General features: G+C 39.2%; 1 protein-coding gene across 1 annotated transcript; it reads left to right on the top strand.

The window, feature by feature from the left end:
* The first annotated feature begins 2,588 nt into the window (after nt 1–2,588).
* Nucleotides 2,589–9,280, top strand: HS3ST5 (heparan sulfate-glucosamine 3-sulfotransferase 5). The gene is made up of 2 exons (XM_010203457.2): nt 2,589–2,695; nt 8,350–9,280. The coding sequence occupies exons 1-2, from the start codon at nt 2,589–2,591 to the stop codon at nt 9,278–9,280; spliced, it is 1,038 nt and encodes a 345-aa protein (XP_010201759.2).
* The last annotated feature ends 5,387 nt before the right edge of the window (nt 9,281–14,667 follow it).

The raw sequence follows: 14,667 nt of genomic DNA, 5'->3' as shown, positions 1-14,667 counted from the left end.
CATGATGACCTCCACAGCCTTAGTGAGGCCTGTAGGTAGGACTTAACTGGAGTTCAGGAGCATGTGTAAGGGAGAACACGTGGACAGTGCTTTAGCTTCATATGCAGAGCGCTTTCTCTGAGAGATAAAGTTTAGAACCAATTTTTGTAACACTCAAGTGATACTTTTATTTAGAAAGAGCGGCAATGAACGACTTAAAACTGGAAACCTATGAAAATTTGCTATCATCATCATCACATTCTTATCTTTCCTCTTTTTTAATTAAAACACTTAATTGAAAGAGTAATTAGCAGTAGCATATCAACATAGAGATATAAAATCTGTGCAATTTTTTTTATAATTAAGCTTCAGCTATGGGTTTTCTACCTTGTTAAATGTCTAAAATTCCTTTTTTTTATCTCATTTTTATGTTTATTTTTCAGTTTTAAGAATACGTATCTTACAAAAAAGACAAAAGTTTATCAAGTAGTCAAGGCACTAGATAGCAATTCGAACATCACACTGAATCCCACCAGTGTACAGGTTTTCTCTGTGACCTTGAGCAAATCACTTAATCTCTCTGTACCTCTGCTCCTCATTTATTTTTGAAGAGATGATAATACTTCTTTTATCTTTGTATTTACGTTGCAAACTGCTTTAACTCTGTTTTATGAGTCTTGTTGCAACAAGGATATTTTCTACAAAATCTTGTTACAGAGTTGCTTTTACCTATGGAAAAAAAAAGCAATATATTCTGTCTGATAGATTAGACTGTATGATACGTTATTCTGCACTATGATCTGGCTGTTTGAGGAATTACTGTTATTTTTTGTACATCAGAAATGTGTTAAAGACTCAGACTCAGAGCTTCAATGTTGCTGAGATCATGATCTGGTCTTGGAAAGGCTTTGGTCCTTGGCTTCTAGAAGTTCCCAAACCGTATCCTGGAATCTCATGAGAGATTTCTGGGCCCAAAACTTAACAGTATGGGCAGGACAAAGAAACATTTGCAGGCTCTATTTTAACGGTGGCCAGAAAAACCTTGCACTCTCACTATTCATTCTGCTTGTGTATATAGTTACACACCTATAATAATCTATCCCAGTCTTGCTGGATGCAAATCCTAAGGCTGGGAAAAAAGAAGACAAGCTGCAAAAACAGCTTTTCTAGTAGTAAAATATAAGAAACTTGACATCAAAAATTGTTCAAATTAATTCCACTCAAAATTTGGAAAAAAAAACCCCAAAACCATTTGTGCAGAAACTACTCCATAATACAGTAAACATTCCCTGGATGAGGGATACTGTGGATACCATGGGTAAGTAGTTCAGCAGATTCCAGTTGATGTTTATGGGTGTTGTATCAAGAGAATTAGTTTGGTGACTAAAACATTCATTTAATACAGAGATGACATGGCTTTACATTCCCTGGGCCAGTGAGAGGATTTGAGCTTAATTCTCCTGTATGTTTATAAGAAAGTCCAGATGATACAGAGTGAAGAACTACCTCATCTTTGGCTGAACTGTGAAAGGAGAAATGGATTTCTCTCCTCAGTTCTTGTATGAAGGTATTAAACATGCAGCTCTAAGTCTCCTAAATAGGTCTGCAGTCCTGAACACAAATATCATGCCTAGGGAAAAGCCAGGCTAAAGACAAACAGGTTTACCCAGCACTTCCTTACACTTTACCTAGGAACCTTCTGGTTATTCTGGTTGACTCTTCTCAGCACAAGGTCACATCTTTGACTCCTGACTGCCTCATAGCTGAAGCATTTGAAGCAAAGCTCATTTGTGGGCTTTAGACAGTCTCTGGAGCACATCAGAAAAGGAAATTTAAATCTATGATTTGCTGTTGATGAAATCTGTGGATATAGGCATGCTCATTTCAGGGATGTCAGTTGGTGTCCCATCAGGTCTTGAGGTGACAGCCTTGGCCATTGTCAGACAGATGAGGTGCTTAATAAGTTCTCCACAAAACAGCCCAAGCTGATATCCTACTTGGGGAGAGCTGATAGGATGCACTGATGTCAAAAAAAACATCATTTTGCCCACTCTAGCTACATGCTTCCTAAGTCTGTCATCTTGGGCTCTCAGGCACAGATTAGGAAATACACTGGTTTAGATTTCTCTCTAACTTATACCTAATAATAATAGAGACGCAGTAAACATACCCTTATATACTGTGTACACAGGACCTACAAGTCTAACTCCTAGTTGCTGCTGTCTCACTTGGCAGCAGAGCATGTGAATCTCTGTTTAAATTTAGCCCAGACTAATTCTGAAGGGCTTAAAGTTTAAATATATTTAACTATTACAATACAAGCTTTTTTACAGTCAAGACTCACAGTGTGGCTCTAAGACAGCCCTAGTAATTGCAGGTATAGCTGAACTGTCACTTCCAGATACATTGCCTGGTGTTACCATGTAGGACAGAAAAATAGTAGCAAACAAGAAAAGTTTGAACTACTTATTTTGCAGTTTGAAAAGATTTTGCGTCTTAATCACATACAACAACTGATTAAACATTATCCTGCATATTGCTTTCTGATGAGTGCTTTATGTGTTCTTGTCTCTACAGACTGAAGAAGTCCTGAAGATTGATGGAGGGCCATGCTATTCAAACAGCAGGCGTTGCTGAGACAGAAGCTCTTTGTGCTAGGCAGCCTTGCTATTGGAAGTCTCCTATATCTAGTTGCCAGAGTTGGGAGCTTGGATAGGTAAGTTATTAAGTAGCTGCTCTCTTAATTATAAATGATTGTCCTAATTTGTCTGAGTTTTTGCTTCAAGGGTTTGATTTCTTTCTTTTTATTTTTTTAATATCTACTTATTTATATAAAGACAGAAAGATTGTCTGTTCTAGTAGTGATTTTCATTGTTCTTTCCTTCCCTTTGGAGAACAGAGGAGGAAAATAAGGTCACGAGTCATCCTCGTCAAAGTATTTCTGTCTGCCCATTTGTATTCTAAGCACATTGACACTTGTTTTCAGAGAAGAAATAAAACAGCATCCAATAAAAATGTCATTACAGTAGCTCATTTTTGTCTGTGTGCATCTGTGTGTTGACCTCTAGTTTCAGCAAAACAGTTATGATGTATTTATATATCGTCTTTTCTAAATTTATGAGCAAGCAATTAATGTGCTACAGCGGTAGTTAAAATTAAGTATGAGCCTGCAGAGTAGCTCATCAAGTTTTGAATACTATTTCACTTGAAAGATTGCTTCAGGGTTTGAGAATTTTAACTATGTTAATTAGCCAGTATTTTCTGGAGCTGAATGTGCTAAATAAGTGGGTTTTCTCTGTAAGCGGTTTCCTGGAGAGTGGTAGAAAATCCAGCATAGGAAATCAAAGAGTATTTGGCACTTTTGCTTGGGTTATTTTGTCTGCTTATTGACAGTGTAACGGTAGTGCTACCTGCACTCACACTGTTGTTTTTGTCACTTTCAAAATGGCCTGGGATTGCTCTGGTAGGTGCTACACATAGAATAAAAAAAAGCTGTTTCAAAAGAATGAATGAAACAATACTGCAAGATTTTTAGAAGTCAGTAGACAGTTTCCAGTGCTAATGCTATATTAGTATCTTTCTTCTAAATTATGAGAAATATCAGTTGTGTTCAAAATTGAGACACAACACCATATGAATATGGAATACATGGAAAGGAAATTGAAAACAAACCTACCTAGTGTCCATAGCTAGGTAATGTTGAGCTCCACGTGAGCTACTTCAATCCAGAAAAAGAGGGATCCCATAGAATCTAGAATCATAGAATGGTAGGGGTTTGAAGGGATCTCTACAGATCATCTAATCCACTCCCCCTGCTAAAGCAGGTCCACATCAACTAGATCACTCAGGAACGCATCCAGGTGGGTTTTGAAAATCTTCAGAGGAGGAGACTTCACACCCTCTCTGGGCAGCCAGGGCCAAGGCTCCCTCACTCTCACAGGAAAAATTTTCCTTATGTTTAAATGGAACTTTTTGTGTTCCAGCTTTTGTCTATTACCCCTTTTCCTGTCACTTGAGATAACAGAAAAATGTACAGCCCCAACCTCTTGACATACTTTTTCTAAATACTCGTGTTAATGAGATCCCTCCTCAGTCTTTCGCAGACTCAACAACCCCAGGTCCCACAGCCTTTCCTCCTAAGATGCTCCAGTTACCTGATCACCTTGGTGGCCCTGTGCTGGACTCTCTCCAGCAGTTCCCTGTCCTTCTTGAGCTGGGGAGCCCAGAACTGGACACAGGACTCCAGAGGGTAGAGTAGAGGGGGAGCAGAACCTCCCTTGACCTGCTGGCCACACTCTTCTTGGTGCATCCCAGGATGCCACTGGCCTTCTTGTTTATGAGGGCACATTGCTGGCTCATGTTTAGTTTGCTGTCCACCAGGATGTCCAGGTCTCTCTCTGCAAACCTGCTCTCCAGCAGGTCAGTCCCCAGCCTGTACTGGTGCATGGGGTTGTTCCTCCCCAGACGCAGGACTCTGCACTTGTCCTTGTTCAACCTCATGAAGTTTTTCTCCGCGTAACTCTCAAGCTGTTTGAGATTTCGCTGAACAGCAGCACAGCCTTCTGGTGAATCAGCCAGTCCTTCCACTTTGGTGTCATCACTCTGTCCCCTCATCAAGGTCGTTAATGAAGATGTTGAACAAGACTGACCCCAGAACTGATCCCTGTGGAACTCCACTGGCCACAGGCCTCCAACTCGATTCTGTGCCACTGATCACCACCCTCTGGGCTCTGTCACTCGGCCAGTTCTCGATCCACCTCACTGTTCACCCTTCCAACCACACTGGCTGAGCTTTCCTATGGGGATGTAATGGGAGATGACGTCAAAAGCCTTGCTGAACTCAAGGCAGATGACATTTACTGATCTTCTCTCATCTAGCCAGCCAGTTATGCCATCATAGACAGTATAGGCACTCATCTAGAACCAAGTGCATTGCAAATTAAGCCCTAGAATTTATATGTTCTTTCCCGTGGTGGTTGAAAGCATCTCTGATGCTTCAGAGGTGAAAACTTCACTGAGACTAATGTGATTCTGTAAATGGAGGCAGAAATCCTTACTGGTCTCTGCAAAATTATATTTTATGTCCAGAGGCATGAAATCTAATTAACCTTGTGCTATTATCTACACTTACACATCTACAGAATTTACTGATGGCTATAAAATTATCTCACCACAGTATTTGACTTGGTGACCTCCTGTGGCAGTGAATTTCACTGGTTTCATGTATAATGTTGCCAATGGCAGTAAAATCCAGTTTCATTCTCTTGCATTATCCACTGCAAAAAATGCCACACTGCTATAAAAGCAATCCTTTATTTGGACTTGTTAGGAAAAAGAGAGAGAAAGAATCACTAGAACAGATGAGAGACAGATGAATTAACTGGAAAAGTTCTTCTGTCTCAGCACTAGAGCATAATCCATATTTGTCGAATCCGTCAGTAAAAGGACACTGAGAGACTTCAGTAGACTTTGAAATAACTAATTGTTCAGGAAAAAATCTAATTCATTTGTACTTAATTTATACTCATCTAATTTGATCAAGAGAGCTGGGAATGGCCTACAATTAGTAATCTCTTCAATAGGAATGTTTTGAGTTTTCTTAGACCTGAAGGGAAATTGCCACTAGCATATCTGATTCATTGACTCATAAAGTCCAATAAACTGAGTACTTGTCTCCATGGGAAACCACCATCTTTCAGATCCTGAGCACATGAAGCTGCTTCACAGGTGAAGCTCAAACAGACTGTATGTATGCCTGGCAGTTTTGGGAAGGCCCGCTACCTGATTTCCATGCTCTCAAATGCTCCTACTGGAATCAGCCTTATAATCTTTTGCCACTGTGACATCTCCCTTGGAAGAAAATTAGCAAGTATTCTGGATCAGGAGAGACAGTTGCTATTTGTCATTATGATTGACCAGCCTTATTTTATTTGGTTTGAAATTTGTTAAATGCAGTTCTCTGAGATGAATTGGTTTATGGTGAGTTTTCTCGAGAAGAATATTTGTGGAGTTTTACTGTAGTGGTTTGACAAATTGCCTGTTTTGGGAGAGTAACTTCAGTTATATAATAAATGTCACATTCTCATTCTTTGCAAAGGACTGTTATTTTAATGGAAAAAAATTACTCAGAGAATAAAAAATATTAACATCTTGCAATGTAACAGTAAATAGTTACACCTGGGAATTCAACTACCAAGATCTGACAGCCTGCTTAATACCACCGTCAAGATCTTTTAAAAGACAATTTTTTTATTGTTTAGAGAAAGGAGAATAAAGAGGAAAGAGTAAAAAAACTGAACCATAAAATTTTGAGGAAGGACATTTAAAAACATCCAATCTTTTCCCTTAGGCTAGAGGATATCTTGAGTATTTATTTACTTTTAAAGGAAACCACCCTGTTTGACAAGCTGTTGTGTTACACTGAAGGCAGTGCTAACTGTCATTTTGAGCAAAAAAAGATAAAATTAGTTGAGATAGGTCTGGAATTGCTGTTGAGGAATCCTCTTTGCTTGACAACAAATAACAAATACACAGAAGGAGAAGGAAGAACAGAGAGCAATTGTAGCTTCTGTTTCTTATGCTTTTAACTGCCAGTTTGCTGGTGTGGAAAGACTGGCTTACCAGCCACACCACAGTCTGACCGCAGTGTACTACTGTAAAGCCAAGACATTGCTTTCTACTTCATTTATTTTGTTTTAAATTGGCAGGTTTGCATCAGCATTTCAATGACTCAGTCTTTGCCACCAAGTCAGGCTCTTGTACAGTATATGGCAGAGAACAAAAGAAAAGAAGAGCCTAGAAACTTGAGAAAAGAAATAACAATAACTCATCTCTCATCAGACCTTCTAATTAGTCTGCAGGACTTAGCTAGAGCTCATGCTAACCCAGCAATGTCATCTGGGTTGTTTCTCCAGCTCTGTCTAGACGGGATGTATCTCTCAGCATCTGGATAATCAAGGAAACAGCTAGTGGGTCAGCCAGTGGGATCAAACTTACTTTGTCCCAACCATTCATTGTCCTAGCATCAGTGTCAAATTAGAGACCCTAACAAGCAATGATGGATGGAAAGGACATAAAGAAATAAATAACTCTGTCTTGAAAGCAGGGTTTGAATAATATACGGTAAATGAGTGAGAGGACACATGCTGAGAAAGCAGACCAAATACTGAATACCTAAACAGCTATTAATGAGCATTGCCCATCTGGTATACTGGATGAGGCAGGGGTCCTGTGAAAAATAATAGCATGTGGCCATGTAATTTAAGAACCATATCATAATATATATTCACAGTGAGCTCACATTAAAATTTCCTAGGTAACCTTTGTTCTTATATAGCCTTAATTTTGGAGAGCATAGCTCTGCAAAATTATTAATGACATATTTCTATAGGACTTTGTAAGTTCTCTCTACACACCAATTTCATCTCCAGTGCAATATTGGCCTGTACAGTGACCAAAATGCTGATCTGGGAGTAGAGATGAGGGCTTATTCAAGGTTCTATCGTAGCAAAATGTTAACACTTTTCTTAGTGAATCATTTCTTGCATTCAGTGACATCAAATGCAAGAAGGAGGCATTAGAAAAGCATAAAATATAAAATAATTGCGGGTGAATATGTCACAAAAATGGCGAGGAAAAAGAAGAAACGGTAAGGCACAAAATGTTCAGTGGGAAGGTACGTAAATGATGATAAGAAAACAATGTAATGAGGCAATAAATGCATTTTTAAAAATTTTTCTTGCTGTGCTTTCTGTACCTTGTTAATCATATCTGATTCAGAACCTTGGTCTTTCTGATTCACAGCAAAAACAGTCGATGTATTCTAAAGAGGAGGGAAAATATTGAAAGATGATGCCCAGAAAGCTGTTTTTCATCCATTTTGCTAAAAAGGCCAACTCTGGATCAGCGTTTAATAAAGTCAACCTAATAGGATGTACAGGAAAGAATTCGGGCTAGAATAGGAAAAGTGTTGGAAAGAGATAACTTAAATTAACTGGATTTTCAGGTCAAAATGACCAAATAAAATTCATCTTAGAATGCCTTAATAACTGCCTAAGCAATCACAAAGTAATGAGGAATATGAGAGGCAAGACAAGGTTCAAGAAGCCCTGAGAACAGTAATTATAGTGCCTGTGCTTTCAAAGAGCAGAAGGGTGGAGTTAGGAGTTACTCAACTAAATCACAGCAGAATTCCAGAATCAATGATCAAATAATTTAGAAACAATTTAATCATTGGCAGAATAAAATAAAAGTTGAAAGATGGACACATCACATTACATTGCAAAAGGTTTCCAAGAGCATGATTGCTTATACAGAAAACTTGCTTTAAGAGCTAGCCACTTTTACAAATGCCACTTATTTTGCTTGCAGATTGCAGCCCCTCTGCCCCATCGATGGTCGATTTGGACCCCGCGGCCAGGACGATATCCCGCTGCGAGCCCTGCAGTTCAAGCGAGGGCTGCTCCACGAATTCCGAAAGGGCAATGCCACCAAGGAACAAATTCGACTGCACAATCTGGTTCAGCAGCTTCCCAAGGCCATTATCATTGGGGTGAGGAAAGGAGGCACCCGGGCACTACTGGAGATGCTGAACCTTCACCCAGCAGTGGTCAAAGCTTCTCAAGAGATTCACTTCTTTGACAATGATGAGAACTATGCCAAGGGGATTGAGTGGTACCGGAAAAAAATGCCTTTTTCTTACCCTCATCAAATAACAATTGAGAAAAGCCCTGCATATTTTATCACTGAGGAAGTACCTGAAAGGATTTACAAAATGAACTCATCTATCAAATTATTGATCATTGTCAGGGAACCTACCACAAGAGCTATTTCTGATTACACTCAGGTGCTGGAAGGTAAGGAAAGAAAGAACAAAACTTACTACAAATTTGAGAAGCTAGCTATAGATCCTAATACCTGTGAAGTGAACACTAAGTATAAAGCGGTGAGAACCAGCATCTACACAAAACATCTGGAGAGATGGTTAAAATATTTCCCTATTGAGCAGTTTCATATCGTGGATGGAGACCGGCTCATCACAGAACCACTGCCAGAACTCCAGCTGGTCGAGAAGTTCCTAAATCTTCCTCCAAGGATAAGTCAGTACAATTTATACTTCAATGCCACCAGAGGATTTTACTGCTTGCGGTTTAACATTGTCTTTAACAAGTGCCTGGCGGGTAGCAAGGGACGCATCCATCCAGAGGTGGATACCTCTGTCATTACCAAATTGCGCAAGTTCTTTCATCCTTTTAATCAAAAATTTTATCAGATCACTGGGAGGACATTTAACTGGCCCTAAGATAAACTTCATACAACACTTTTTGTTGCACCTGAGACATGCAATAAATGTCTCTGCTAAAATATGCACTTTTCATAGACACGGCTATCAAAGTAACTTTTTTCATGCATACGTGTACATATGCAGTGTGTGACCAAATATACGGTGTGATCAATTTTTTCTACAGAGTAGTAACTAACATAAATTTATCATCAGCATAGTTGCATCTTTTAAAATATAGGGAAGCAGTCAGACACCGTTAAAAGGGTCAGTGTTCCTCTCGCTTTGTGAAGTGTTTATGTCACATACTTACTGATCTAAACAGAATGTTAGTTTATACCATAAAAGTTCATGTCAAAAGTCTGTGAAGCTGTGAGAAAGCATAATCTTCGGCCTATATTTGGTATGTATATTGCTAAAGGAATACTGACACTTTAAACACAGTGCTGAATTTTTACAAGGAAAGTGAATACTACTATTTTCTTATTATTTGAAATTAATATCTTATCTCATACAAACTACACTGTTTCAGAGTTCCTGTGGTGAGTTTGCACTATTGTTTTATTGTATGGACCATAGTGTCACTAGTAGCATGTCAATCACATGTCAAAAAAAGGTCAAATAATTTTTTCTTCTATGCTTGTGTGTCGACAAAGCTAAACATCGTGTACATAGTGTACAATGTTTGTAAATACTGGTTTCACACTAAGTAATTCTATTTTGTAAACTGAATATGGCTATTTAATTTATTGTGAAAATCAAATCTATTGTGGTATTTAAAAATGGAATGGATTAAAATTACCTATATGTGCAACTGCTTTTCACCTTTTTGCTTGATGTACATCAGTGTGGTCCCTTAGCCCAGGCAGATAACTTTTAAGTGTGTGAGAGAGAGCTGCATGCACAAACTTGGTTTCTAGACAGTTGAAAAAACTGATGCACACAATGAAGCCAAGTTTATTAAAAAACACATCCACCTGGGATTCTGGTGTAATGCACATCTCAAAGACCATTATTGCTGTTCTGTTGCAGCACTTTGCTATAATTAATTCAGTTGCGGTAGCCCGTGAGGCTAAAGAATGACTGTAAAAGCCTACTGTAACCAGGTAAACTAAAAAAGCAGAGCTGCCATTAAAATCAAAATGACAGACAGGCAAACAAGACTAGAAGAGTTACAGAGATTTCATCCCCGAAAGCTGGTGATGTTTCAGAAGTCAAAGAAAACAAATGTGATACTTCTGTTTTTATCTAGTAATATATGCACCTGCTCCAAACAACCAATCACAATGTGGTTATTATTGGTGTAAACTTATAGCTCATGTTTCCACTCAGTAAGTGACAAGAAATTAACTCAAGAAGTTAGTATCTTCATACTTTATACATGATATGGCTCTTAAAGTTTCATAAGCAAAAAAAGTAAAAGCTACTGAAAAACTGTCTTTTAAAATCAGAAAAAAGAAAACAAAAAGAAAAACCAACCACTTCAAAAACAACATTTAAAGATGGGGACATGGATTTTGGAAGGTAACCAGAACATCTGAATATTCTGAGCTAAGGTAGCAGTGTAGCTGGTGGTTCAGATTACAATAAGATCAGGTTTTCCCTGTGTGCTGTTTATCTTGCTTAGTGATTTGGAAGCATTGGTTTTCTTTAAAAAGTGGGGGTTTTCCATGAGAGATTGCTTCTTGTCTTGCTGTATCATATGTTCTAACACTGTGAGCAATGTGCCCTTTCTCCATGCTGCTTTGGAGCCTTGCCAGCACAACACAGTAGAACATATGTGAAATTTTCCACAGTACCTACAATACTACTCACTATTTTCTTGTATGAGAGCCACTTATCCCACTCATATCTAGACATAAAGGCTAAGACATATAACTCACCTAAAGAGTGTTCAATGAGGAGCTTTTATCCAGTTTAATGTTTTCATCTTCAGGCAAGTATACCGATTCCAGGTGAGTAAATGGATTCCAGTCTTTGGGTGACACTTACTGTCTTCACATAGTCCTGGCTACAAAGTATAACTGAAGACTGAGATATATTTTCAATGAGAGGGACAAATTAGGCCAAAGCTACCTCTAAGCATGAAATATCCATTTGAAAATAATACCTCTCTGCATTGATCAGAAAAATCACAGAGACTATGATCTATGTGACTATGCACATTCCCGTTAAAATCAGCTGGCTTAACTCCAGTTCATAATTTGCAATTTTGGAGATACACTGATAAATTTAGGTGATATGTTAGATAAATCTGGTTCAAAAAGCATAGAGGAATAGTCAGGAATATCAGGAGAAGGAAGAGGATTCAGAGGCATTGCAATATATTAAGAAGCTTAAAAGAGCAGGAGACTGATTCACTTTTGCTGAACTTTCAGTGTGACATCCTCAAGTCCCTTTGACACTATCTAGTGAAGAGAAAATTTCAAAACTGCTCTTACATAGATCCAACACACTAGCTGAAGAACACTCCTAGGTTAATGGGGATTTCACTGCAATATTCATAACCGGTTTGAGAAGTTCTGACCTTATAGTATTTACCTCTTCAAGAGCAATTTGTGAATAATTCATTTCAGCCTCTTTGCTTTGCTTCCCAAACCCTGAGTGAATCATTTCTATTCAAATTGATCGTGAGTGTTCAGACTGGGAACAACGTTCATAGCTTGAGTTTATGACTGCAGAGTGATGCACAACTATATGAAGTTGCAGCTGTTAACTTGTGGCATTTAAGTTCTCTAAAGGCAACACATCTTTCATATTTTCTGTACCATAAAATTGCAGGCTTCACAGCACTGATAAATGTTTGGATTACAACTGCTAATATTTCTGTGAATTTTTATCAGATTGTCCCAGCTGTCTAAAGAGCTAGAACAACAATTTACAGTATAATAATATATCAGAGATTAATTTGAAATTATGTTTTCAAAAAACAGTATATAGGTAGATATAGGACTGACATTTGGAGACTGGTGATTAATTTACCATTGATCCACTATACTGCCTTTTCCTGAGGAAAACAGAATAAGTGTGGTGAAAATGCGTTTGCCCTATTTTAAGGCTTTTTTTTTTTTCACATGATATTTAAAGATGCAAGAGAGATGTTTTTAGCAACATATTTTATTATAGTAATCTAAGATGTTTAAGAAGCCATGAGCACAAACTAAAACACAGAGGGCGCCATATGAACATAAGGAGACACTTTTTCTGTAAGGCTGATTAAACACGGGCACAGGTTGCCCAGAGAGATTGAAGAGTCTCCATCTTTGGAGATATTCAAAAGCCATCTGGACACAGTACTGGACAACTGGCTCAGGATGGCCTTTGTTGAGCAAGGGGTTGAGCTCCCCTTCCAACCTCAACGATTCTGTGATCCTGTGAAAATCTTCCTCACATATAAGCGAAACTTTCTGTGTTCCAGCTTTTGTCCACTACCCTTTGTCCTGTCACTGGACACTACAGAAAAAAGTGCCACCCCATCCTCTTGACATGGACCTTTTAAATACTTGTAAGTATTAATGACATCCTTCGTCAGTCTTTTCCAGGGTCAACAACCCCAAGTCCCACAGTCTTTCCTCCTAAGAAAGGTGCTCCAGTTACCTGATTACCTTGGTAGCCCTGTGCTGGACTCTCTAGCAATTCTCTGTCTCTCCTAAGCTGGGGAGTCCAAAACTGGACACAGGACTCCAGATGAGGCCACACCAGGGCAGAGGAAAGAGGGAGAAGAACCTCTCTCAACCTGCTGGCCACACTCTTCGTGATGCACCCCAGGATGCCATTGGCCTTCTTGGCCATGAGGGCACGTTGTTGGCTCATTTTTAGTTTATTATCAATCAGGACTCCCAGGTCTCTCTCTACAGAGTTGCTGTCCAGCAGTTCAACCCCCAGCCTGTACTGGTGCATGGGGTTGTTCCTTCCCAGATGCAAGACTCTGCACTTGCCCTTGTTGAACCTCACGAGGTTCCTCTCTGCCCAACTCTGAAGCCGGTCGAGATCCTGCTGAATGGCAGCACAGCCTTCTGGTGAATTAGCCAGTCGTCCCAGTTTGGTGTCATCAGCGAACTTGCTGAGAATACACTGTCCCCTCAACAAGGTCATTGATGAAGATGTTGAACAAGATTGACTCCAGAACCAATCCCTGTGGAATCCCATTGGCCACAGGTTTCCAACTCGATTCTGTGCCATTGATCACCACCCTCTGGGTTCTGCCATTCAGACAGTTCTTGATCCACCTCATTAACTCAACCAAGTCACACTGCCTGAGCTTTCTGATGAGGATGTTATGGGAGACAGTGTCAAAAGCCTTGCTGAAATCAACACAGATGACATTCACTGCTCTCCCCTCATCTAGCCAGACAGCTATGCCCTCATAGAAGGCTATCAGATTGGTCAAACAAGAATTCCCCTTGGTGAATCAGTGTTGATTCCCCCTAATAGCCATAATTTTCTTAATGTGCTTTGAGATGGCATCCAAGTTGAGCTGTTCCATCACTTTTCCAGAGATGGAAGTGAGGCTGAATGGCCTGGATGGTCCTTCTTGCCCTTTTTGAAGACTGGAGCAACATTGTCCTTCCTCCAGTCCTCAGGCTCCTTGATACTAATGAGACTTGTTGAAATCTTTATTTAGCAAGCTTGATCTATTTTACTGTAATCAATCAAATGTTAGCAACATTGAGAAAATAAAGCCTCTATAAAATTACTGGGACCTATTTTGCTACTTTGCGTGAACTTTTCAAATGGCACTTTCCTAACAGATGAGACTACTACTTAAATGTTTGTGCATCTGTCTAAGGTTCTAAGCTCAGAAATTTCATGAGTCTGAGGTTTTCTAAGTTCCACAATTTTGTTTACAGATTTTTTCAGTTTGATGCAATAAATTTATTGTTAAACTGCTGTACCTCAATCCCAGGCTGAAGTCATTGCATCTAGTTATTTTGCAGACATGATTTTGTATATGCAGCTCGTTTGTCTCCCATGCAGCTGGATTGAATGCTCTAGCAAAAGATGCTGGCTTACAGTTTAACTGATATATCTCACTGAAACTTTATCAGGGCTAGAGATCATTCCAGCAACAGCATATAACTGAAATGAATTATCTGCTTCCTTGGAGAAGGCCAAAGACAGAGGCATCACTGGAAGGAACTTTTTAATGAACACTTGAAAACGTTCAAGGCCCAGCTTCTCCTAAAGCAGCTAATACTCAAGCAAGGATCATCCAGAAGCACTGTTTGCTAATGACAGCCTTACAAATCAGCACTGCTGGTTTTGGTATAATGACTGAGAAGCCTGGAGTAAACAGGAAGTTCACAAATGTTCATTAAGAAGAGGTCAGGAGTTCAATGTTATAGCAACTGATGTCTTTGCTTTCATTTCAAATGAGATTAAATGGTATTTCTTTTCTGTGTAAAAAT

This window comes from Colius striatus, chromosome 2, assembly GCF_028858725.1.
Source record: "Colius striatus isolate bColStr4 chromosome 2, bColStr4.1.hap1, whole genome shotgun sequence".
In the NCBI taxonomy this organism is placed as follows: domain Eukaryota; kingdom Metazoa; phylum Chordata; class Aves; order Coliiformes; family Coliidae; genus Colius; species Colius striatus.
This window is presented reverse-complemented; position numbering and strand designations above follow the sequence as displayed.